Source organism: Solea solea, chromosome 12, assembly GCF_958295425.1.
Source record: "Solea solea chromosome 12, fSolSol10.1, whole genome shotgun sequence".
Taxonomy (NCBI): Eukaryota; Metazoa; Chordata; class Actinopteri; order Pleuronectiformes; family Soleidae; genus Solea; species Solea solea.
Window position 1 is genome coordinate 8,454,895 of NC_081145.1, and position 25,382 is coordinate 8,480,276.

Genomic DNA, 25,382 nt, shown 5'->3' on the forward strand with positions numbered 1-25,382 from the left:
TATCTCAACCAAGGGAAAATTTGACTAAGGGGGCCAACCGTTGATAACTATTACAGATGGTCAACGAAGAGCCCAAAAAACAGATTAACCTGCAGTGACCTGGATTTTTGCAAATATAAAGATTTGCAGTATGCTTTCATTTTAACAGACACACATTTATCTGGAAGTTGGTGCCAAATCAATTATTGCTTGTTTACTTGCTGGGCTTTACTGTGTGTGTGTGCATTTTTAAAGACACTCTGCAGAAGAAAATATAGTTCAAATAAGTACTGTTGACAGCAATGTCCGGGAAATATTCCGAATATCTGGCCTTTTTTAAAATCAGTTTCAACCACTGCAATGTGGAATGCAATGTTGTTTTATTCAGTCTGTTAGGTGGTCCTATAATTCTGAATGGACTGCAGTAAAATTTTATACAGATATTCATAGTCTGCAGAAAATAACTCTGAAATAATGTTGTTATCCCTGAAAGGCAGACTCACAAATATGCAGCGGAGACCTTCACTGAAACACTGCTCATTGACTTTGACAAACTGCATTATGGACCTGTGGCTTTGATTTGAATGCGAGCACTGGCTAATGAACTCTTGTTAAGCATTTAAGCTCGACTACTACACCCATGTTTCTCAAGCTGTGATACGTGTATCACCAGTGGTACGTGAGCTTCAATTAGTGGTACTTGGAGGAAAATTGGAAATACTCTTCTGATACCAAGGTATGTGTTCAGAGTGGAGCTAAGGAATTTAGACCAGAGTGTGTAGAAAATGAAACAAATAACCCGTGTGTGAAGTATATGTGAGGAGGAGGAGGTTGAAAAAGCATTATCTTTTTGGGAATTAATCTGCCTCCTGTGAAAAGTCCAAGCTGACCTTGCTCGGCCTATTTACAATACTTCGAGAATATTTTCTCAGGTGGTAAAAAAGTTTGACCTCTCTTTAAACTCTTGGACATGCTATTCTACTCACTACCAGTATTTTTTGTCGAGCAGAGGCTACGCAGCAACAGCAAACGTGGCTCACATCATCGTTGCCGTCACTTTAGCAACATTAGCTCTGCTAACTTCCAGTAGCTGCCCCCACCACTGAGTGTCAGGCATGTGAGTTGGTCTTAACATTTCTGCTTAACTGAATTGTTTTATGATAAAATACCTCAAAATAAATGACAGAGCCATCAGATAGCATGCTAACATGCTATAGTATGTATGCTCTAAAGTTAGCATATAGCTCAAAGCAATGCTGTGCTTAAGAAAATATGATATCTTACATTACCTTGTTGGTATTTTGGACAGATTTTTGGAAATGAGGCCAAGTAAACAACCTGAAACGATGCCACGGTGTATGTTTTTACCTGAGCTCAATAGTAAAGGGACGGTCCACCTGTATGGTCCACTCACACCTGGCATTGTTCGGGTAGCTTTCCAGCACCAAGTGGCCCTGCCGCTTGCGGATTATTCCCCCACACTCTGAAACACACAGGAATTTCATTTAGAAAGAAATGGGTTGTACTTTAAATTCTCGAGCCCATTAATTACAGCTTAATTATTATTCTAGCTGTCTACCTCCAGCTGCTTTGGTTACCATTCAGACCAAAAGTAATTGGAGTTTCCAAGTCCTCTGTTGTGCTCACCTACATAAATAAGCGTAAACACAATTTGCACCGCGCCAACAGATACTTTCAGCAGCCTTTCCAGGATTCTGCTTTTAATTAAATGTATCTCTCTCATGCCCTGTAGTGAAATATTTCCATATGGAGAAAAACTATAGTCAGTGTCCAACTATAACACATTAAATTGTTTTATGGGATTCCTGAACGTTGACTCCGACTTGTCACTCAGCTCGTTGGAAAACCTTCCGGGCATATGGCAGCCTTCCAAATTGGCACAGTAGATAAATCAGCAGGGAAGTAAAGAACATTTAGAGCATGGTATTTATTCTGCTCTATAGAGAGAAATTATTTACAGTGAAGCCTTTTCGATCTGTAATTAGGAGAGTGGAGAGACTTACTCCTGCAATCTCCACCAGACCAGCCGGGGCGACATTCGGCGCAGTATTTGCCACGAATGAAGAAGTCATCCCTCGGGCCCCATGTCCCATTGTTACAACGCTTACAGTTCTCGAATAGACTGCAACCTGAAAGAAGTAGTGAAGCAGTAGTTAGACAGAGCAGAATGTAAAGGATACAAACAAATCCCATTAAATCTCCCAAAGGTGCCATTACTAGTTGTCAGAGTTGGAATTATTTTACATTAACATAATGTTTCTTTAACAAGAGCTCTGATAAATCCATGAGACTCAAGTTTTACGACAACACATCGCATACACGTCTGCTTCCCAAAATAGAATTGTTTCCTGAGAGGATGGAATTGTTTTACTTGTGCACACAACAAAAATGGGCTGAGGGTGTACAGATTGGAATTTATGGTCATTAAGAAAAGAAGTTAATTTTTTTTTGAACAGGTATACATTCAATTTTGAACAGCTGGCTTTTCCTCATAAAGAAGAACGAGAACACGCAAGCTGTGAGGAAAGCGTGACATACTTCTATACGCATATGGCATGTACGAAAAGAACATGAAGGTGCACATGTAGTGCCGACATCTCCAGGGATTCTTATATATTTCATGCTTTACCCATACAAATGCAATGTTTCCTCGGGTCTGACATACAAAAAAAAACCTTAATTTACAACCATTCCTCTAACAAATCAAAGCTCATTCACTCCCAACTCATAAAAGAAATACATCAGACATTAATACATTAGTTATTTTCAGAGTTTCTGTCACGCTGCTTGTCATGCTTCAATGAAAGCAGATGTGCAGCCGATAGATGGATATGACAGATATTCATGAAAAGTGACAAAAGACTCAAATCAAATGCATTTTTTGTAGCAGTTCTTTAAAACTACTTGTCGTTCTAACAAAGAAAAAAAAACTTTTCATGTTTGCAAGATTTGTACCTGGATGGAAAATACAGGGGTCACACTCGTTGATGGCGTTGCGACAGCAGGGCACAGCGTAGCCCACTGGAGTTCCCTTGAGAGGACATTTACAGCGGATCACGTCATACTCACAGCAGTCTCTGCACATAACGTTCCATTCTGGGCCTGGGCAGTTGTTGTTCTGGTACCTGTAATCTGAAGGAGACAATAAATCAAGGCCAGCAGCATTAGTCAAAAAAAAACACCAAACAAATCAAACGGAATCGCTGTTCCAGTAACCGTCATTACAAAGTGGAAAACAATGAGTTTGAGGGATGAGTATGGAGAATATAAATCATCTGTAATATTTGGCCTTGTGGGGAAAGTGTTAGCAGACAGAGTTTATGGACAGCAGAAGCTTGAGCAGCAGTGGAAGGATTCTGGTGAGTTCAGTGTTTATACAAGCTGCTGCTCTCTGGTTATTTCCACTGCCATATGGTTACAAACTCCTCTTTAGGGGACCACAGAGTCTTAGTGGCTTACTTTGTCTGCATGGTACATGGCACAGCAGTGATGACGCAACTCCCAATAAAAGACTGAATCAAACAAGTGTAATAGAAAGTGTTCCATGAAGCCCGAGCGTAAACAGTTTGTACCCAATAAACGTGATGTTTAATTGGACTGAATGCCAGAGACTTAAGGCCCTTTGTGCCTGAATGGTTCTGGTTATGTAACAAAAGCTGAGACAGAGAAGTGGAGATTGTCTTGTGGCAGATGTGAACAGAAGCTGCACTTTAAACTTGGCTGCGCGTCTTTGCCGCATTGTGTACCTGCCATCCACCACAGCAATCACAATAGCTTCAAGCGGACACTCCCACCATTTATTCTCAATGTCCTTCAGCCGTGGGATCGCGGTAGAGCCGATTGTCTTCCGACTCGGAGGTCAGGGTTCGATCCTGGATCCGCTAGTCTGCATACCTATGTGTCCCTGGGTAGGACACTTAACCCCAAACTGCTCCTGGCAGCTGTGTTGGCTGTGTGTGAATGAGTATGATAGATGTGTGATTGGAAAAGAGGAAGTGCTGCATATACAGTTCATGTGCTATATTCTTTAAATACAGACAATTTACAACTGAAAAACAAGCAGGCCTACGTATATATGCTATTTTACTGGTGAAGTTGTAGTGATATACTCCACTTATTTATTGATTACACCAATTTGAGACGGACACACATGAACGCGCTGACTCACAAAAGCAAAGAGCACAAGTGAGTGATCTCGTCGCGGTTGCTCGAGTGAGTGAAAAAGAAGCGCCGATGCTGCAAATCTTTCCTGCTGCCCTTCCACATTAATTATGTCATAAATTGTATCTCCAATCTGGCTTTCTCCTCAGCTATTCCCTCAAGAAGACACAATGAGGTACAACATACGCTCTGGCATTAATCAAACAGAAACTAGGTTGTGCAACGCCACTATAGTTCACGCTGAATATGAGTTACTTCAGGACAGAAGTTTGTGCTTCATTAAGCGTCTGCGGGTTGTTTAATGACTCATTGGTTCCCTTTTGTTATGTATTGTTTCGGAAAAACATGGCCTCAGCTTTATTTGTGCGTTAACCGTGAAACCATGGCCTGCCAACCACTCACAACAATACTGTTTCTCTTGAGCCACGACCAAGGACGTGGGCAGATAGACCGTGTTGATGCTCAACACGGGCCCATTTGCCTTCTGGCCTTGTTACAAGAGATTTATTTATCAAATTTTACATTTTTATTTTCAAATAAAAGTGCATTTGAGTCATCATTTCTGTGAGGGAGCAGTCATTAGGTGGGCTTATTTGCATGAGTTGATATTTTTCCTTTTTTCGGCTTCTCCGTTCTATCCCTCATTGATTTAGCAGAGATTTTTACACCAGATGCAGTTACTGATGCAGCCTTTCCATTCATCCAGGCTTGGGATTGACATAGATGTGGCCCCCCTTCATGACTGGGGTCAATGTATTGTGTTAAATTAACAATGAGCAACCCTGCTCAGGAGTACCTGGTGGGGATTTGAAGAGTTTAAAGTTAAGTATATGGTAATTGAAATAAATAAGAACAAGATTTACAACTGTGACCTAATTTTCTGTTATTTAATCATAATAATGAGTGGGTTCCCCCTTTTTTTTTTTTACCTAAGCCCCTACCCCTTGAAATGTCTTTGCACACCACTGGCCGTGATGGTGTGTGGTAGCTGTCAGTATTGATTCATTGTCAATCAGCCGTGCCGTCACAGCAACTACCACCAGTGATGAATTGCTGCGGTTAGAGGCGATTGTAAACTGCAGACACTCACTCGTAACAACAGTTGTTTTTGCATTGTCTCCTTTTGTTTAGCTTGTTCTGCCTCCATGAGCGTTTCTCTTTTTTCTCGGGGGTTTGTTTTGACCATGTGTGATCAACCGCAAACATCCATGGCATTGGACACATGGCCTGCATGTTTGGAGAGACGAGAAGGCACAGCACACAGCTCGTGCGATGGGATTATATACCACACTGTCAGTAAAGTTTACCCATGAAATACTAACCCTGCAGTTGCAATCAGCCTTTACTTGAATACACTTGACTCTGCACACTCTGGTCTGTTTTCACTGTTATATGGTAAAATGCAGCTGAGAGCAGATTAATTTCAAACTACATATTTTTCTATGATTGCAGCATGAACCAAAATTATATATCTGATGCTGTGGATTGTCAAAGTGGAGACTCTGGGCGAACTACGGCCATCGTCAGCTATGTGTGTTACGAGCCAATTTAACCGTTCGGCCTGTAAACTGCTGTCATTTGTTACCCTGCAGTGATTTTAGGATAAGATAAAAAAGGCAGCGTTTAGGAGGTGCGACGGCCGCCACATGGGGATTGAGAGGTGCTGACCATTCTCTTCTACTGACTGGATCCATTTCCTGCCTCCTCTGTGAGGTTTGTGAAGGAGACTGAGAGACAAACTCCTGATTTATAGGACATAAACATGAAAGGGTCAAAAGACTTTATGAGCTTGGTCTGCTAATGTCATTAGAGGGCTGCTGTGAGTCTTGCCCTTCAACTCTCCTATAACAAGGCCTTGATTTAGAGAATAATAGCAAGGGCTCCAAAATCATCATTGTCTGACAGCAAGGAGAGCGTCAAAGTCAAGATAGTGTTTAATTTTGAAATGGTGTTGTTTAAAACAGAAAGGCTACATTTCTGATCAAATATAAAGAATTTAAAGGATCCTGCAAGATCACACTTGCTTCCCACTCCTTTTTGGACAAGAAATATGCATTTCAGTGGTTGTCAGTTTTAGTTTTTTGACTACTTATGATCTATGAATATCTGTTTAGGTCTCATTATCCCTTTAGTTATGTGATTTAAAGATCCACTGTGTCACATTTAGGTGGCTGCATTGGTAGAAAGTCTTTGGTTTTTGAAACCTTATGGCATTTTTCCACTATATAGTACCGTCTCGCCTCGCCTCGACTCGACACGTTTTGGTTGGTTTTCCATATACAATAATATTCCACAATGACTTGTAAAGTTGATTTCAATGGAGTGAATTATTAGAGCCAGCCTTTCAGCAGTGCTGTCGCTACATACACCAGACTCCCCTGTTAAATATTGACATTTTAGACATTTCCTTTGCTATATGTTGGAGATTAACCCACGTTTTCAGGATTGTTAAGTCTTTTTAACTGATCTACAGTTCGGCATTGTTAGGTTTGATTCTTACGCCTCTTCCTGTGACATCACACATAGTATCGGCTCAGCTCGTTTGGAACTTCTTCTGAGCAGGTACCAAAAAAAAGTACCAGGTACTACTGCTGATGGGAAAGCAAAATAACCGTGCTGTTTCAAGCTGGTAGAAACACGTATAAAATCAGCCTTTTATACAACATGTACTACAAAGACTGCCGAACATGGACAAACTGGCCCGAGTTTTGAAGCAGAAGCTTAATTATTTGTGCTCATGCTTTGCTTTTTAAAGTGAAGAAAATATGTATTTTTCAAAAGATGTGTATGATAGAGAAGGATTGTTTTCTCTATTCTTCTTTTTGAGGTCAATAGACAGACAGTAGAGTTATTATTTGCAGACATCCACCTCACCTGACGAGGCACTTTTGTTCTCCTCTGAAGTGTGACTCACAGATTTCTCCCGAATTGCAGAACGCACATCTTTTATTATTTTATCAAGTCATTTTCAATTTAATCCAAACTATGGGATTAAGTCCAGACAACAACAAACACAAATAAAACATATTGTGTAAGGCATGCCGTTGCATCAGGAGACAAATGAAGTTTTCCACTGCTTAATAACAGAAAAATGTTCGCCTTTTTTTTTTTTTCACATGACCACGCTTTGCATGTGTTCATTTCACGTTAACTCCGCCACCTTGTAAAAACACATCTGTGCAGCTTCCAGGTCAACACCTGCACGTAACTGCAGACTGGACAGTAACACATTTGAACCCGGGATTTCACAGCAGTTTGGGACACTCTGAACAGGTGTGGGACTGCACGTGTACAGAGGATGTGTTGTATGTAAGTGTTTCTTTTGTGAGCACAGACACCATGAAAACTGATTTGAACGTGAGAAACAGCACCGCCATGAAGACTTCACTCCGCTGCTATGACACTCTGTTCCTTTTCCTTGTAATTTAACCCAAGGCTGTGGTTGTGCTGTGTGTGACTGGCTTGTACTTGATCACACATGGGGAAGTGATGACAGCATCGGAGACATATCCAAATCAAATAATAACCTGATAATACAGTTTGCTTCTGTACTCCGTGCCTGTCTGGAGCTGCTTATATCCAATGTGTTTCCAAAGGTTTATGGTATGTGTAACATGTCTATGACTCTGTGTGTTACTCTGTGTGTGTGTGTGTGAGAGAGAGAAAGGAGAAACTGGCACAAAGCCACATAAACACAATTGTACAGTACATCACAAACACTTTTTTCCCCACTCGGATTTGTAGTGTATAGAGTTTATTGTGGGTTAATAGGCTTTTCTGGTGTGATGTAAGTGGTGTCTGCTGTTTCCATTACATTCCAGATGTTGTGCTCCAAAATGCATTTGCCTCAAAGTACATGTCAGGAAGCCATAGCGGTGAAAATAGGAAATGTCTGTTATGATTTGGCTTCATATCAGATGCCTCATGGCTCAACAGAAGTCTCACAAAGTGATTTTGTACAGTGAGAATATCTGCAGGCTCAGCTTGTCTCAGCTTCACGCCACTGATGTGGATCCAGACGTTTAACATTGTTATCTCTGGAGGCAGAGATGAGGTCACGGTGATTCACGTGTGACCTTGTGTCTGACTTTTACTGCCCTGACTCGACCATGATCTGTCAGAGAGCCACATTAAACCATAACTTCTGACAAGGAATGTTTACATATAGTAGTTGGTTTTTATTTGACCTCCACCAAGGACATGTTGTCAGTCATGCTCCTGTTTGTTTGATTGTGTTTGATTGTTCCAAATGCAGGAAGCAGATTCAGAATTCTCTCTCTGACACAATTTAACCTTGGGAAATTGAGGAGAATATTAACACTGTGAAAAACTGAGTGGCCTTGGCAGACATTTACTCTCTCTGTGGGCTTTTCTTACCTTCAGCATGTTTACTGGCCAAAACCTGTAGCTAAACAGCTAAAACTGGAGTGTAACTTTTAAATATAAACAAATGTCTGTTACATTCAAACCACTGTCACATGAGTTCACTCAATGCCCATTAAGCCTATCAACAAAGTCAAGACAGAAGGAGGCAACAGCAACATACACGCACTCAGGTCTGATAGTATTCCTTGACAGAGCCCATTTGCAGGTGTAGGTCGTACCATACAAATAATGTCATGTTGTTTTTGTTCACAAAGGCCAAACAGAGGCAGACTAATAACATCAACATGCTCTGCTTCAAACAGAACGGATCCACAGGTCGTGGTAAACTAGCATTCATATATGTGTCCTCATCTTCCAGGCTGCAGGATCCAGATCCAGTTTCGAGGCTATTATTACTATCATCCTTCATGTCATATCATCACCATTATTATTATTATTATTATGCTATAATTAAAGTTGATATCAATATAATTCTTTATCAACAATCTCTGCTGCTGCTTGTATAAATGACACTGTAGTTCTATAAACACGTCATCACTGTCTGGTTCTGAGAGAGATTTCTGTTTCTGTTTTCTCTGTGCACAGTGCCTTGAAATAATGTATTGGCGTTATACAAATAAAATTGAATATTGAATGTACGACCTTGCAAGTCAGCCATAAGCTCCATTTTCTGGCAACAACTTCCCCTGAACTCAGCTAAGAATAAACCCCAAAGGTCAGCTTCTGCTTTTTATTTTTCATTTTTCCCGATTTCACGAAACCAGCATCCTCCTCTGACCCAGTTCACTTTCGCAGCCAAGTGCTGTAGTCAGCGTATCATGAAAACCTAGTTTGATACACGAAGGTCATCAGAAATGCAGCCGAGTGACAGCTATTTGTTGCATTTTAAACTGCTATTTTCTGGTTGGTCTTTCTGTTTCTTGGTGCTCAGAGACTGCATCATATCAGCTTAAATATTGACTTGTCGAACTACACACCACTACATTTTCTTTTTAAACTGTATATCAAAACTACAGGATGAGTTCAAAGTGTTGATCAAAAACATCTCCAGCCATGTTCTTCATGATGGACACATCCCTGTGATGTGTCCATCACAGGGACACATAGAGACAAACAACCATCCACTCTCACACTCAAAAACATCTCACTTCTTTGAAATAAATAGTTATTAGAAGCACACGCTTTCCATCTTCTTAAATCTAACTCTCTACAGCAAAGTAAATGATCAAGAACATCAACTTTATTGCCTTAAGTTGCAGTTGCCTAATTAAAAAAAGTGATTTCCTCACTTGCACCTCAAAGTAAACAGCTTCATTTGTATTTGACCACGGAACTTTGCAAAGTCCTTGATAAAACATCATTAGGTCATACTTGTTCCTTGTCATAATTAGAAGCACAGCAGGTAATATCCTGTCTCCAGGGCTGGCTCAGTCAAAACAATAACAAAATATTGAGTTTGGTGATGCTGTTTAAAATGGAACCGTGGGAGTTGTTGTCTTCACTACCATGGCAGTTTCACACAAACTGTCCCGGTGATTAAAACCAGTAACAACGCTTAATAAAAACAGTTTAAGGCAGACAATTCTGTTGCTCCAGCTCTGCTTGGCAGACACGGGATGTTTCACAGGGCTGTGACTTGTTTTGTTCAAGACGTCTGATAAAAAAAATAAAAAATAAACCTTCAGCAAAATATAGTTTTAAAAAAACAAGGACACAAACGGCACTCAAACCATAAAAATGTGCCTTAAAAAGATCATTTTAACCATTTCTGGCAGGCGACTGCAATACCGGGCCCAGTGCTCGGTGTTGACCTGACAGGGAAACAAATGAAATTGACCATTACCTTGAATAAAATACTAATCAAATCACTGGAAACAATCAATCACAAGTCCACGCCTCAACAGAACATGTAACACACTGTGTCTTTGCACATCGCAGAAACACTGCAATTTGTCAGTAAATGTTTCCTGTCAAGAGACTAAATCATCCAATACTGAATATTTTCCTCCTGACAAAATGTTTTTTTTCACACGGGTGTATCATGGAAAAAAAGACTTGTTCTTACAACAGATGTGTGTGTTTGTGAGTATGTGCTGAGTGTATAATTCCTTTCACCTACTGCCCACAGCAGCTGTCTGGTATTCTGAGGGCAGAGTGATCCAGCCATCATGGAAGAGGGAAACTCCCCGAGTACCACTGTGGCAGGTTTTGTGTATCTGAATGTAGTCCGATCCCATGCACTGATCCCAGCGCTGATCATGTATAGCTCGCTTTAAATAAACTTCCTTCCACTCGGAAACCACAAAGCCAACGAACTACTCCATCAATCTATAAACCTCTTTCGTGACATGCACACGCCAACATGTGGGTCAAACGGGAGTTCCGCCCCTAAACTTAGAAACAAACCCAAACTGAAGGTCGAATGAATTGTCTGAAACGTTACTTATTATTTCCCCAAATGCTCAATCAGTGGACATGTTTTTCCTCCTCTGTGCCAAGATTGGACTTGCTTTACTCGAATATCATTGGTCTCACTGAATCTCCAACAACTTCCCCCCAGACTTTAGTTCAACACACAATCTTGCAGCGTGTGTCAGGAGAACATCTCAGGATTCATGAAGGTGGGGGACCCTGGGCAGGAAGCCTTGCATGGATAAAGCCTCAGTGGAGACACCAAAATAGGCACTAATGGATGTAAACACACAGCCACATTGGAAAAACAGACGTTTCCATGAAGTCAGGATCTGCATGTAAACACTTCTGCTCTGCTCCGGGAGGGAGGGAAAAAAAGAAAAAAGAAAATAAATAAAAGGCATTTAAGGTTGTTCAGCACAAAACATCTATCATCAGCTGATTATACGCGATTACAACACAGTGACTCAGCTGCAGCAGTAAGTAAGTAAATCTTCCAGAGCGCTGTGACTCAGTGGGGTTTGAACACAGCTGTGCTCGTCCCCGGCTCTCTGCCACACTCACCGACAACACACAAATTGAAAGTGTTATTTTGCTGCGTGGTAACTGGTATACACATCGCTGCAGTCGGCGTGATAGACTTTAAACGTGACTCACTTCCTGCCTCAGTTCAAGTGGTCACCGAGGGTAAACACTCAGGGTCACGATCTCGATCCCCGGGAGAACTCGGCCCACAACAAATTTGCACAAAATGGGATCGAGTGCCAAGACTGAACAGCCCTGTTGGGACTCCTACCACTTCATTTCACCTTGAGGAATTTTCCTCAACAACCTTCCTTTAAGTTTTTCACAAATAACAATTACAATGTCTAGAGAGCAGTCTCACACACATGTTTTTCCTGGACAATAAACAGACGCAGGACAGCCACTCACTCTGTGTTTCATGATAAAAGTTGTTAGGACAAAGACAAACTTGTCGGCGCTGCCTCTGGAGTTTTGACATCACTGCCTCTCTGTGCATTTTTTACTTTTACGAGTGTTGTTGTGCTTTTTAAAGGGGGCGTAAGGCAAGCGGGGATGGAGAGAGTGTGCTGATGCCGGCTCTTGGAGAACAAAGAACATGAACCAGGAGGATGTGAGAGAGAGAGAGAGAGAGAGAGAGCAGTAGTGGAGATGTCTTACCGTACGGCCAGGCTGTCCCCTGGGGCATGGAGATGAAGATGAAGAGGGAGACAAAGAGGAGCCAGCCCTCCTTCCCAGAGGTAAAGCTCCTGGTCCAGGGGATTGTGCGGGTGCCCCGGTGGGTTTGCCCCAGCAGCTGCAGCTGCAGTCCCCGTCCCGCAGACAGCATGCTGCAGTCTGGAACTCTGTTTACTTTCTGAACTCAGCTGACATCACCTTCTCTCGGCCCTTCAGTGCCTCCCTCCCCTTCTCTCCATCTCTCTCTCGCTCTCTCTCTCTCTCTCTCTCTCTCTGTCTCACTTCTCCTTGGCTTCAGGTTACAGCCTCAGCCTCGCAAGGAGTTCCACTTGCAGCGGTCTCCCAAATTCTCCCCTCGCTCCGCAGAGGTCGACGTCACTGTTCCTGAATGAATGCACGCTTCAGGACTGTATGCTTAACTCATTATGGTGTCAGTCACACACACATACACACACATACACACACACACAGGTTTGTGCAGCTATACTTTTAAGGACTCTGCAGTGACTTCCATTCATTTGCACAGCCTAACCAAAGAGTTATCGTTAATCTTAGCCACAAATGCCTCAACTTAAACTACACATACTTCAAATAGTAACCTTAGACTTCACTTAATTAGTTCCTCAGACATGACCAGGCTCATTAGGACCAGGTTTCAGTCTGCATCAGGACTACTGGTCCTGACAAGGTCAGTGTTTATGCCAGAGAAGTTCCTAAAGAGGCAACACATACAAGAACACATAACAACCAGTTTACATAACTACCACACTCTCAGGACAAATGAAGTGGTGACTGACTTTACATCTGCTTCTCTATGTTCGCTCGCGTCTGAAATTACTGAGGTCAAAGTGCCAATTCACACCTAGTTATAGCTCGCAGTCGGCAGCCTGTGTTGCCTCAGAAAGCAACATGCTCAGTAATAACACTGTCGGTAAAACTGTTTTAAAACTGTTTTAAAACTCTGCAGAAATAATGAAATTATTGAAAACATTAATATCTTATGAGCACAATAAAGCTTAGCTTAGCACTAAGACTGAAAAACGGAAGGTAGGCCTATGTCCAAAGGTTAAAAAAGGTGCCTTTTTTTTATTGACAGTGATTTGAGTCTCAAACTTGTGGTCCGCAGGCTACATGTGGCCCCCAAATTAAATTCATACGGCCAGCCACTTAATATAACACTTTTATTTTGAAATTCTGTGAAATATTGATACAAATATTAATATTGCACTATCATGATGGAATATTGTGATATAGTTTTTAAAATCCTTTTTGGGACTTTTTTTCACATGATCGGCCCCCTCCTGGTCACCTGAGTTTGAGACCCCTGCCACAGACTGCATATAAAAAAAGTCTACTGGTTGCAAACAGAATCCAAGATGTGGATTTACAGACGTCACCTGGTGGATGACACCAGCTATGAATCACCCCGTTTTTCCCTAAACTGGAACAGATATTTACAAAACTGACATCATGCTCTATTGAAGACGACCTGAAACTAGCAACTGAGACATTAAATCCACAGGAAAATGTTACAAATCAAGTGGAAAGTAGGCTCATTTTCCCATAGACTACTGTTCAAACACAATTCTGTCTGCAACCAGCTGAGTCTCCCCCCGGTGGCTATATTTTACATCCATCCTACCTCCAGGACTGTTTGATATACAGTCTATTGGTATTGCTCTTCTTGTTTAATTTCCAATAAGCAATTAAGCATTAATTTCCTCCTAACAAATCTACAGTTTAACACTTATATAAGCCTATTTTATATTCCTACATGAACTGTACATGAACAATGTAACTGGTAATGTTGTCAGTGTTGTTCTGTGAAGCCGGTTATGTTCAAAACTGAAAGGTTTACAGTAACAACAGAAAAGCAGCCAGTGAACACACAGTTGCTATTTTTCTTAACACACACACAGACACACAACAGTTGTTATTTGTGTGATCTCCTGAATCTGTTTTCTATTTCAGCTGGGTGCAGCGCTGGAATTAATTCATTTGTTATTTTTTTGCCCAGTGGGGCTCGAAGGCTACATGCAAGAGCTGACAGTGCATACACATCAAAGGACCCAGAGCAGCAACATCGAATATCCCTAAATCACCAGGATTTGGATCTTAGGAGAAGCATGTGAGCGGGGCTCCAGTCTGTATGTGTTTAAGGAAACAGATAAACAGGCTGAAATCAAAATAGGAAAAACAGAAATGAAATGGGATGCTGGGGGAAAAGAAGGGGGGGAGATAGCGGTGAAAGGGAAATAAGGTAGGCCGCCTAGCTGCGCCTTTTATCCAATCTTTCACCACCTCTTCACTGTTTGTCCAGATGCCGTAGTTTATTATGTGTAACCCAAGGATTTCAGGTTAATGTGGACACTGGTTCAGCTGCAGCTGTGTGCGTCTGATCTGAGTCAGAAGAACACACGGTAGACTTCTTTAGTTTAAAAACCGAACATCCTACAACTTGTGATCAGATTAAATACATGATATATGCAGTTTTAATTGCCTTTTTACACACACTTTCTTAACTGTGTCCCTAACTGATTAGACAACTAGCCTTGGAATTGTGTCACTCAATGTGTGATACTGATATTATATTGTTACGCGGTAGTTTCTTTTTCATTTTCAAGATAAAAATACTCAAAAACTTTAATTAAAGCTTTAATTCGATGGCAAGGCACATTTCAGGCAATTATCAAGGTTCAGAAATGTTTTGTGTAGATTAAAAAGAAGGCGAACGCTCTGAAAACCTAAAAGATCGTATTTGAGATAGTGACAATTAAACAGTAGATCGCGGAAAAATTGCACGTGAAACTGCTAAAACACATGGAGCATGATAGTCCATCCAATTAATGCAAAACTCACTATGTGGCTCTAAAGCATCTGGCTAAATCTTTACTTTACCTTAAAAAAAAAACACCAGCAAACTTTTCCATGGGCTCTTACTATGTCATGAGTCGCATACAACTCCCCGGTGTGTGATTGGGTCATGTTTTTGGGTTTCCATCTGCCTGTTTTATGCTCATTTCTGATTTATGCATAAAAAAAAAAAGAAAACCTGAACGGAAACACAGAAAAAAAAAAAGGTTTTACACTTGAAGGTGTACGGCTAAAACGTAAAGTCCAACAACGGGAATCAATTAAACAGTGCCTTACCATAACTCCTGCGCTTTATTTGTCTATTTACTTGCACTTTTATATATAAATGTTTGTTTTATTACTGTTATCTCACTGTTTTTATTAACTATGACGTGTGCCGCTGCCTTTCTTGGCCAGGTCACCCTTGTGAAAGAGGTCTTGATCCCAGTAGGTCTTTTATCTGGTTAAATAAAGGTGGAAAAAAAGTGTAATAAATTCAGCAAATAAGGGATGTTAGTTATAAAAAAATCATGTGACGGAGGCAGATGATCCGCTGAAAAGAGGAAGAAGATGAAATGTACTGATGAGCGACAGCAACTGTTGCTCTGTATATTCCTCTTCTGTGTTGACCCGCTTTGCATCACCGATTGCTCAGCAGAAGTGGATGGAAGCACACATAAACACCAACTGTTAATTTGGTTAATATTTGCTACACATTGGAATAGAAACCAGGTCACTGTGGTTGAAATATTCTGCTCAGGGGAGACATTTTTCTCATGGCCTGCAGATCATATTAATCCAGAGTTGCATTATAAAAGTGTCTGTCTGGCACCACAGTGACTGTGGTTGGTTATAAGGAATGGGCCCCCTGCTCACTGTAAAAATCTCATTACCCAGTAGATGAAGGAAGTGGTGCAGTATGGGGGCAAAACAAATGACCTAACTTCATAACATGCAGTGTGAAATCCCTGTGGGCTGCAGGATTTAGTAAAAGTCCACTGCGATTCCTAAAGCTTCCACTTGTCAGTGCTTGTGTCTGTAACCCTTTATCACCGGGCGTATCGCTGACAACACGTTTGCACAAGCGCACTTTGCATCACTGTAGCTATGCGACGTTTTGTGTTTACTCAGAAGCTGGGAAATCGCACGTCAAAGCCAGCATGTGGTTAGAGAGAGACGGAAGAACAGCTGTACATACTGTACTTTCCATTTTTTGGCCCTGTTGTTTTGCACATTGAGAGACACAGACACATTGAGAGACTCTTCAATTGTTGTAACGCTGTTTTAACATGCAGTAGATTGTAAATAACTGCCAGATATTGGAAGTTATTCTGGAAAAAATGGGCAAAAGTACTTACAGGACTCTCTCTCTGGTCCTTTTATGGTTAAAATAAACAAAGAAAAAAAGTCCAGGTAGACATTTGGCAGGTTAGGTGTTAAAGGGTTGAAGCCACACACAAAAAAAGCCATCCTGCCGTTTTTAAAAACACCAGAATGTAATCATGGCATCACATTCATTCCATTACCATGGTAACACAGTGGACCTGGTGTAAACACAGGCTCATTTGCCCCCCCCCCCTATCATTTTTGGCTCACTCTATCAAGGCCCGACCTGCCGCCTCATTTGATGCATTGGATGGAAACTCCGCCGCCTCGCCTCACAGGTAAGACAGATCCCTGCGGGGGCTTTTTTTGTTGTTGTTGTTGTCTTTTAAAGCTGTTGCCAGGATTAAACTGCTATGACAATGTACAGTCGTGTAACTTAATAAGGCAGGGTGGCGTCACACTGGATGCCAAATACGGCATTCTCTCATTTATGTGCCGCGCTCCAATAAAATCCACTTATCAAAACAACTTGTTTAAATGAACTCTTTTAAGGTTAATGACACAGACTCGGAGTTAATGTACAGTTATCTGTCCCTTGAGAGCAGTCAGTGCCATGTCTCTCCTTTTACCTCATTGCTCATTTTGTTTTATTGCACCCGTTAACAAGCATGAAGAAAAAAGTTATAAGATAAACGCGGCGATAACGGCACGGCATTGCGTGATGTGATGTGAAAGAGATAATGAGGTCATATTAATCAGTGTCAAGCTTCTTCTTGCCACTGCCCGTGCAATTCCAGACACTTCAAAGCATTCTCACCGCCTCCAATGCAGAGTCAGCGGCATCTGATGTAGTTTTAACACACATGTGCCTGCGCTTCTCTTTCAAGTCACTTTCCAAATTGGGCCTGCCTGGCTTTGATTTACCTAAATCCACACGGTCGAGTCGAAATCTCACACGTTACTTTGCAAGAAACGCTAAATCTTTCCTTCGAGGTCTCCACCCACTGAAGCTATGCTACAAAGCCCTGGCCTGCAAATTACAAAGACTTGGATTTCACATCCTTTTAATCCCACGGCGAACGCGTCTGTGTGCAGCAGGTGGCAACAGCGGGGTGCAACATGAAAGTGGAGATTATTATACACACGAGATGATAGAGATACAGTCGGCCTATCTGAGCGTATGCTCATGCATGTGTGATCTAGGGATCGCCACACACCCGTGTAACATCAAGCACGCAGTATGGCCTCTTCCACGGTACATCCTGTACTGCCCACTCCATCTTTATTGTATGTCACAATTTGAATACAACATAAAAAGGGGAACTTTGTAGAGAATTATTCTTTTTAGTCATGCTTTAAAGCCCCAGTATGCAACATTTAAGAGGGTTTCTTGGAAGAAATAAATGTACAAACCATAAGTATGCTTGTATTATTATACAATATGCCTTTCATATGTACTTTAGACATCTTACAAAGCTACGAGTGAATTTGTAAAGCTTGTACCAGTTGAACTTAATCTGTCAAATAGGTCTGTAAAAGTATTGACATGGATTCCAGCGTTAGCTGCGAATACGTAAAGTAATACAGATGAGATGAAGATTTTGAAATTGTGGATGATCCCGCAGCTTTTTAAATCTGGCATCACTTCAGTTTCCCCGTGTCAAGAGATTAAAAAGGAGAAAAAAAGGTGATGGATAAACAAACAAAATAAAAACAATATGCAGTGACCTACACATCAGAGAATACGAGTAACACGAGAAGCCATTTGGGAAATCTTGTTGTGTTTACATAACATAACAGCACGAGAGCTCAAGGGATCACAGGATGTATCAGCGAATATATATATATAATAATATTTCCTTTAATGGACAACATAAGATTCAGTAGGTTAGTACACATGCTGGCACCAAAGTATAAAATCCCATCACGTACATATGTAGGTCAAACACTAATATGAGCTGTCTACAAAGAGACCAGAAACTCAAGCACTCAGTCTCACTCACCACAAATGGGCAGACTTCATCATCTATGTCTATAAGCTATATTAATATTGCAATTAATATTCCACCATGGACCACAGAAGGAAATTAATGACAATTTAAGATGATCTGAAATTGTCCTTGGGGCCACACGGTGTTACAGTGGCTAGCATTGTTGCCTCACAGCAAGAAGGTCGCCAGTTTGAATCCAAGTTCACGCTTAGGCTTTTCTGCAATTGGACAATTGGACACTCTAAACTGACCATACGTGACAGTAATTGGTTGTTTGTCTCTGTCTCTGTCTCTGTATGTTGGACTGGTGACCTGTCCAGGGTTTTCCTCACCTCAGCAGAGACTGTAACTGAAACAAGCAGCACTACCAAGCAGTGTCCTGTCTTCTTTCTATAGAAGTGTGCTGGAGAGCGTGCTCACATACAGCATCTCCACTCAGTTCTCCAGCTGCAGCGCAGCGGACAAAAAGGCCCTCCAGAGGGTGGTGAGGAGAGCAGAGAGGGCAATCGGAGACTCTTTAGATCGAAGAACTCTTCCAGTGTCGATGCAGGAACAGGGCATGGAATATTATTAGAGACCAGACCCCCTACACACTGTCTCCATAAACTCTTTTGAACTGCTGCCGTCAGGCAAAAGGTTCCGCAACATTCGCAGCGGAACCTTCAGACTCCAAAACAGCTTCCTACCTCAAGCCATAAGACTGCTGCACAGCTGCCAGACTCTCAATATGTGTGGTAGGTTCACCGTATCACTTTAATAAAAAGCTAAATCTGACACTTGAACATCTACTTCCTCCGTACCGCTCCACTGTGCACCTTAACATATTTGACATGTGCATCTGTACCTAGTTGTATATGTCTTTCTATTCTGTATTATGTTTATCTCGATAAAACGTCTAGACTACTGATCACTGATCCCACAGAAACAGTGTCTGCACCACAGCTGCATGCACTGCTGAAGGACAATAAAGTTTGATTTTGATTTGATTTGATTCGATGATGTCACACCTGAAGCCACAGCCAGGGCCGAACAGACTGTCTCCTTGATGACTCACGTAAAGCGCAACAGGACGAACCAACTGAGCGCAGACAAACTGAACCACCTGATGCTGATCTCGCTCGAGGGCACAGCTGCAAGTTCATGTGAACTTTCAACCTGCAGTGAACCGGCGCTTTGCATCAGGACATAGAGTCAGCTATAACCAGCCCCCTACTATATCACTGTACATGCCAGACAATCAAAAAGTGCTGTAGGATTACAAATTAGATAAGTGTTACAGGCTGATACCATGGAAATGTTTACTGATGTTTTAAATCAAGTGAAAAGTCATTCCTCCCATAGACTTCAATTCAATTAGACTTATTTTTGCAACATGTGATCTACAGCAGAGGGTCTTTCTGCGTGGAGTTTGCATGTTTGCATGTAGGTGTGAGTGTGAATGGTTATCAGCTGAGAGTGGCACATGTGGAGGATGAAGGTAGAAGATGGGCGGGTCGAGCTTTGAGTCAACCATTGGTGGTTATTCAGTGAAGGATGGAACTTCAAACTGTTAGTGGCATTGAATTTCATTTTAAATAATAATATCAATCAAAGGTTGGAATTAGATATGGAGGAACCGTGGCAGTAACCGACTCGAAGCAAAGTATTTCCAAACATTTCTTTAAAATGCCCTTGACACACATAATATTTCACAGCAGGGAAAAAAGTATCCGTTTAAAAATGAGCTCTTTTTTTTTTTTTTTTATCCCTGCCATGGACGTCCTACTGTGGTATTAACATATCATGGGACTGTGATATTGTTACATCCCCAATATCAAATAATCAAGTGCCCTTTCCATGAAAATACACATGAGACTGACTCCGTTTGAACAAGGCCACCTTCTCTTTCAATACTGTAAGTGAGATCCATCTCAGAATAGTCCTGTCATCATTCAAACAGCTCCCATGAAGATCGTAAATCTTTTCCAGGCCGTTTATAGGAAGAGCGTAGACTCCAGCTGTGAAGTCTAAAACAGGGTCTTATGAGTGGGGCTATTAAACCTTCATTATTTAATTGCTAAAGGGGGAGGGAACCACTGGACCTGGTCTCAGGAGCGCTGGACGTTCCTTCGGCAACTGCTGACAAAGCTCCTCGCTCAGGAGACAGAGCCACGCTGAGAGCAAACTAATGTCACTCATATTATAATGGAAAGCTCAGAAGGACACGGAAGGAAACGGAGGGAAAGTATGGTATGCAGAAAGAAAGAGGAAAATTTCCATCTGCTCTCGAGTCAGGGAGACAGTGTGCTACAGACGTGACTCTGCTTGCGTATGTTTGTTGGACAGTTGCATTTCCTTCCCCTCATTGTGTTTATCATCGAGTGACTCTTGTCGTGTCATTGCCACTAGCCGGTCGGGCAATGAACCACAAGACTGTCCCACACAGAGTGTTTGTTTTGGTGTACCATGGCAACCAAGGTTTTTTTTTTTCTTTCTTTCTCTCTTTTTTTCTTTTTTTTTTGGTGTTGTTGTTATTCCCTTCCTGTCACTGTACACAGTGGAGCACCAGGCTGCACCACTGTGGTGGAAATAATTCAGTCAGAGACTTAAATGTAGATGAGCTGGAAGAAAAGGAGGGGAAAAAAAAAAGATATTAAAGTGAAACTGTTCGGCCGAGTGATATCACTTTAAGAGACCAAAACTGGAACCGCTAAGCTACTTGAAAGCAGCCACACAAAGCACATTTACAGCAGCCTCACCTCATGATCTAGTTCTACAGCAAGTCTCCAAGTTTACTTCTGGAGAGCAGCGTCTCCTCTCTGATTTATACCACTCCTGTTTTTCCTTTCTACCCGACACGACACACAGCTCTTCTTTAAGAGTCTCCAAACAGGAGCCGGCGATCTTAACGTGTTTTCAATGTTAGAGTGCCGTGTGAGGATTGAGGAATGGAATAGTTGACAGGAGGAATTCCTCAGCTTTATAGCCACTTGATGAGGCTTAGAGTGGAAAACAAACAGGAGGGAGATCAATTTCATTGTGCTGGATGTCAGGGAGAAGACCAAAGACACACAACTCCACCCTGTTGACATATGGTCTGTTATTTGTATTAATAGGTACAGCAAGTTTGTGTTTAGTTTTATGATGAGGTTTGTTGCTCCACGGCCTTCTTTATAACACGACCTTGCCAAATATTAGGCCTGTCCATGTACTGTAGCATGCTTCTATGCAATTAAATGGGATGTGGTCGAGGAAAAGAAACACCCAATGGTAAGATTATGTGTTCTTTATAAATGTGTTGGACTTATCACAAAGCTATCTGGCTTTTCTTAAGTGGTTTTTGTCACTGAGGTGGAGACACAATATTTCCATAACAACTATGGTTTTGGAAAAAAAAAAAATGATATATAAAGTTATTAAGTTTAGGTTAGGGTTGCCTTTATTGTCCCACTTAACAGCCATGTCCACGTTCAACACCAAATACAACGAAACCGATTATTAAAAAGTCCAAAAGTGCCAAAAAAAGATAATAAACTAGAAACAAACAGATATCATGACGTATGAATAATTTAGTTTAGTTTATTGAACAGGGACTGTGGACAGCAGCATTAATCACAGAGGAAAATATGCTTTGTGCCAGATTATAGCACTCTGAGCTAATTTCCATCTGCAGTTCCCAGAGACACACAGACACGCTACAGACGACAATACATAGCACATATGCAAGGTCAGTCAGTCAGTCATCATCTACCGCTTTATCCTCAACCAGAGGGTCGCGGGGGGTGCTGTGCCAATCTCAGCTACATCGGGCGATAGGCGGGGTACACCCTGGACAGTTCGCCAGTCCATCGCAGGGCCCATATGCAAGGTACAATAGTAAAATAAAAGTACATTACATAGTAAGTATATAGTAAAATAGTGAAAAAAGCCTGTTTCACCCCCTCACTGCCCACTGTTCTTTCCTCAGTCCCCTGTGAAGTCTTACAGACTGTAACATTAGACTTTTTCTTTCTTTTTTGTCTTGTAAAGGGAAACATGAGAACTTTTGGTTTCTTATATTGGACATTTAATGTGTGTTAGTTAGAATACACACTGCGATGGCAAAGGGATACGAGACCAATAGTATTTCTCTCCCTCTTCACTGATGTGTGTCACCATGTCTTTGCTTTTATTCTTGCTTAGTCGTCTTAAGTCTGAGCAAAAGCAGCAGCATAAAGTGCAGCCTTAAGTCCATGAATTGGCTTTTCATGTTCCTCAAGCCTAAGCTGTGTAAAGGAGAGAGATATGTGCACAGCGGCCTCTTGTGGTGAAGGAGCGCCAAGGAGTAGCCTTGTGTCCTGACCACACAGTAAACCATAATACATGTGTCACAGGTAGAGGTAGATATTTGTGATATATGTGTGTGTGTGTGTGTGTGTGTGTGTACATTTGAAGTAAAAACGTTTGTTTTTTTGTGACAGTTTTACAAAAATTCATGGCTTTCATTTGTAACTTTTCAAAATAAAAGCCCTCGAAAGGCATGGACTAAATTAATGGACCAGCAAGGGTGGATCTATTTTCTAGAAGACTCTTCAGATTACATAAGTGTATATGTTCGAGTAAGAGCAGGAGGGATGGATCTGTAACAACTTCAAGGCTGGTAACGAAAACCTTGATAATCAAAGGACAGAGTGACAAAGTCACAGCAGCAGGTTTTTACACTGACGTAGGTTGGTATGCAGCATCACCCCACTGATGCTTTTCATTACAAAAAATAAATTCTTGAAACTCTATCCCCTTTGGAACAATTCTTAATAAAAAGAAATGTAAAATTATCTGTTTAGTTGTGGAAAAAAGCACCCAGTCTAGTTTCAGGGAAGTTACATCAGCAAACTAATCCTACCGAACCCAAGTAAAGCATCTGCAGATACGGCTCATCCTGAGGGGATATGTGTGCATATGTGTGCACATGAATAAGAAAATGGATGGAGAATAATTGTGGGTTTCATTTTGGCAGTCAGACACAAAACGTTCCGATCAAAGATAAAGGTGCAAAAACCTCTTCCCAACTCTAATAAATGAATTAAATATATCTTAGATCAAGACCTGTTTTTCTCCGAGATACTTCAAGACATTTGCCAGGAATAGCACCATGATCTGAAGTTACTGATAAATCCTCCAGATAGCTGAGTTTGTGTTTTTATCTCTTAATACATTTTACCCTTGCAGATCCATTTCATCATGCATTACGCATACTGATAGAAGATAGAACACACTTCACAGTGCTCCAGCTACAACCTAGGACTATTTTCATCCTTGATTCAAGTTGTTTGGTCCATGAAATGTCAGGAAATGGTGGAAAAATGTCTTTTGTCCACACACCAAAGACATTCACTCAGAGAACTTGTTTTCATTTAAAAGGAAGGGGGGGAAAAATAGATGGTGAATCATTTAGTAGTCAAGTTTTAATCAGTTAATCCAGTGATTGGGCCGCAGCGAAAGCTTCAGAAGAACAAAGACATGTATGATGAATTGTGATTTAAAGTGTCGGTGAGACACTTCTCAGACAATTCTCAGAAATGAAATTGGGCAGCAGCATTCCTAAGTTTGGGAACGCCTGGATGAGTCAATTGTTTGTTGCAGACACTGCATGGCAAGAACTGTTGTTGTGGAAACATAAAACATAAAACTATTTTGAGATGTAAAGTATATCATCATCCTCCAGTCACTGGATCCAAAGTTCTTTGCCACACAGAGGATCCTGAACATCCATCCATCTTCTACTGCTTTATCCCTCACATGACGTCGCGGGGGGGAGCTGTGGAGCGATAGGCCTACGAGTACACCCTGGACAGGTCACCAGTCCATCAAAAGGTCACATATAGAGACAAACAGCCATTCACTCACACCTACAGTCAATTTAGAGTGTCCAATCTGCCTAATCCCCAAACCTGCATGTCTTTGGACTGTGGGAGGAAACCTGCAAACTTCATGCAGAAAGGCCCTTGTTACGGTTGGGTCGCGAACCCGGGTCTCGCTAACCACTACACCAACTGTGTGGCCGAGCCTGAACATGACTGATGATAATTTCAGTCAAAGAGAACAAACTTACAAACATGGATGTGGGTGAACTGACTGGTGTAATCTTAAAATGAACGATCAAGGGACAATTTAGACTCTAAAACTCTAAAATTAAGAGTGAGAGCAAACAGTCAAAAACCTTATTTAGAAGAGCAGCAGATGCTGTATGGATGTAAAAAAAAAAAAAAACACGCTGTCAACTTATATTAAATAAATAACATTCAAAACATTTAGTTTCTTTTCATTTCCGACGGTGAAAAGTGATGTCAATTTTAAAAGTGAGTGGGGAATGATCACAGATCTTGGGCTGTTAAATCTCACTCCCTCTAGAGGGCGTCAGAGCCTGCAAATCCAGAGGAGGCCTTTCATGAGGAGACGTCTTAAGTAGCCTTTGAGGATTTGTAAATATGTCTGGGTTGTTTTTTTTTTTTTAAACTGCACAAAAGTCACAAAATCCAGCACAGATCAAGACTGAAAGATGAAGGGAGGAGGAAAATGTTGCAGTGTAGTACAGGCCGTGCTTCCCATCATTGCCACGTCCATCTGTATGGAGTTTATTGATTCAGAATCAAGATATCCACACAGCACTGATCTCAGTGGGAGAGTAATGTAAGCGGTATAGACGCTGAACTGGAACAGGGCACCATGAGTGAAATCCCTCTGATGTCATTTTATTATTTAAATTCCTAATACTACGTGAGGGCTGACTGTTTGATCAATCCTCCTCTTCCCTTCTTTTATCAGCAACAAGCTTCTGCCAATACCCACCACTTCAATTATTCATTTGGGACTGCCTTGTTGTTAATAGCAGTGATCATTCTTGCTTAAAGAGCATAACGTATGTACTGACAGCGAACAGTGATACAAACTTGTCCCGTGGGACGCAGATCTATCAGTGCGGAGCGTCTATGTGCCACATTAGACATCCCAGGCATCGGTGAAGCACGGGGAAGTAAAACACTGTGAGCAGCATGGCCTGAGGAAAAGGCTCATTCCACAAGGCCACGGCGATAA

The 25,382-nt window shown here is 41.5% G+C and overlaps 1 protein-coding gene across 2 annotated transcripts in view; it reads right to left on the reverse strand.

Moving 5' to 3' along the window:
• pamr1b (peptidase domain containing associated with muscle regeneration 1b) overlaps positions 1–25,382 on the reverse strand; it is an 80,065-nt gene that overhangs the window by 14,716 nt on the left and 39,967 nt on the right. Inside the window, exons 1-4 of one of the 2 annotated variants that reach the window (XM_058644331.1) lie at positions 12,142–12,410; positions 2,956–3,132; positions 2,004–2,129; positions 1,348–1,462 (exon numbers count right to left, since the gene is read on the reverse strand). In XM_058644331.1, the coding sequence (XP_058500314.1) occupies positions 1,348–1,462; positions 2,004–2,129; positions 2,956–3,132; positions 12,142–12,310 (587 nt within the window). In that variant the 5' untranslated portion in view covers positions 12,311–12,410. Of the gene's footprint in view, positions 1–1,347; positions 1,463–2,003; positions 2,130–2,955; positions 3,133–12,141; positions 12,411–25,382 lie in introns of those variants that run through there. The other variant, XM_058644332.1, reaches the window with a different exon arrangement.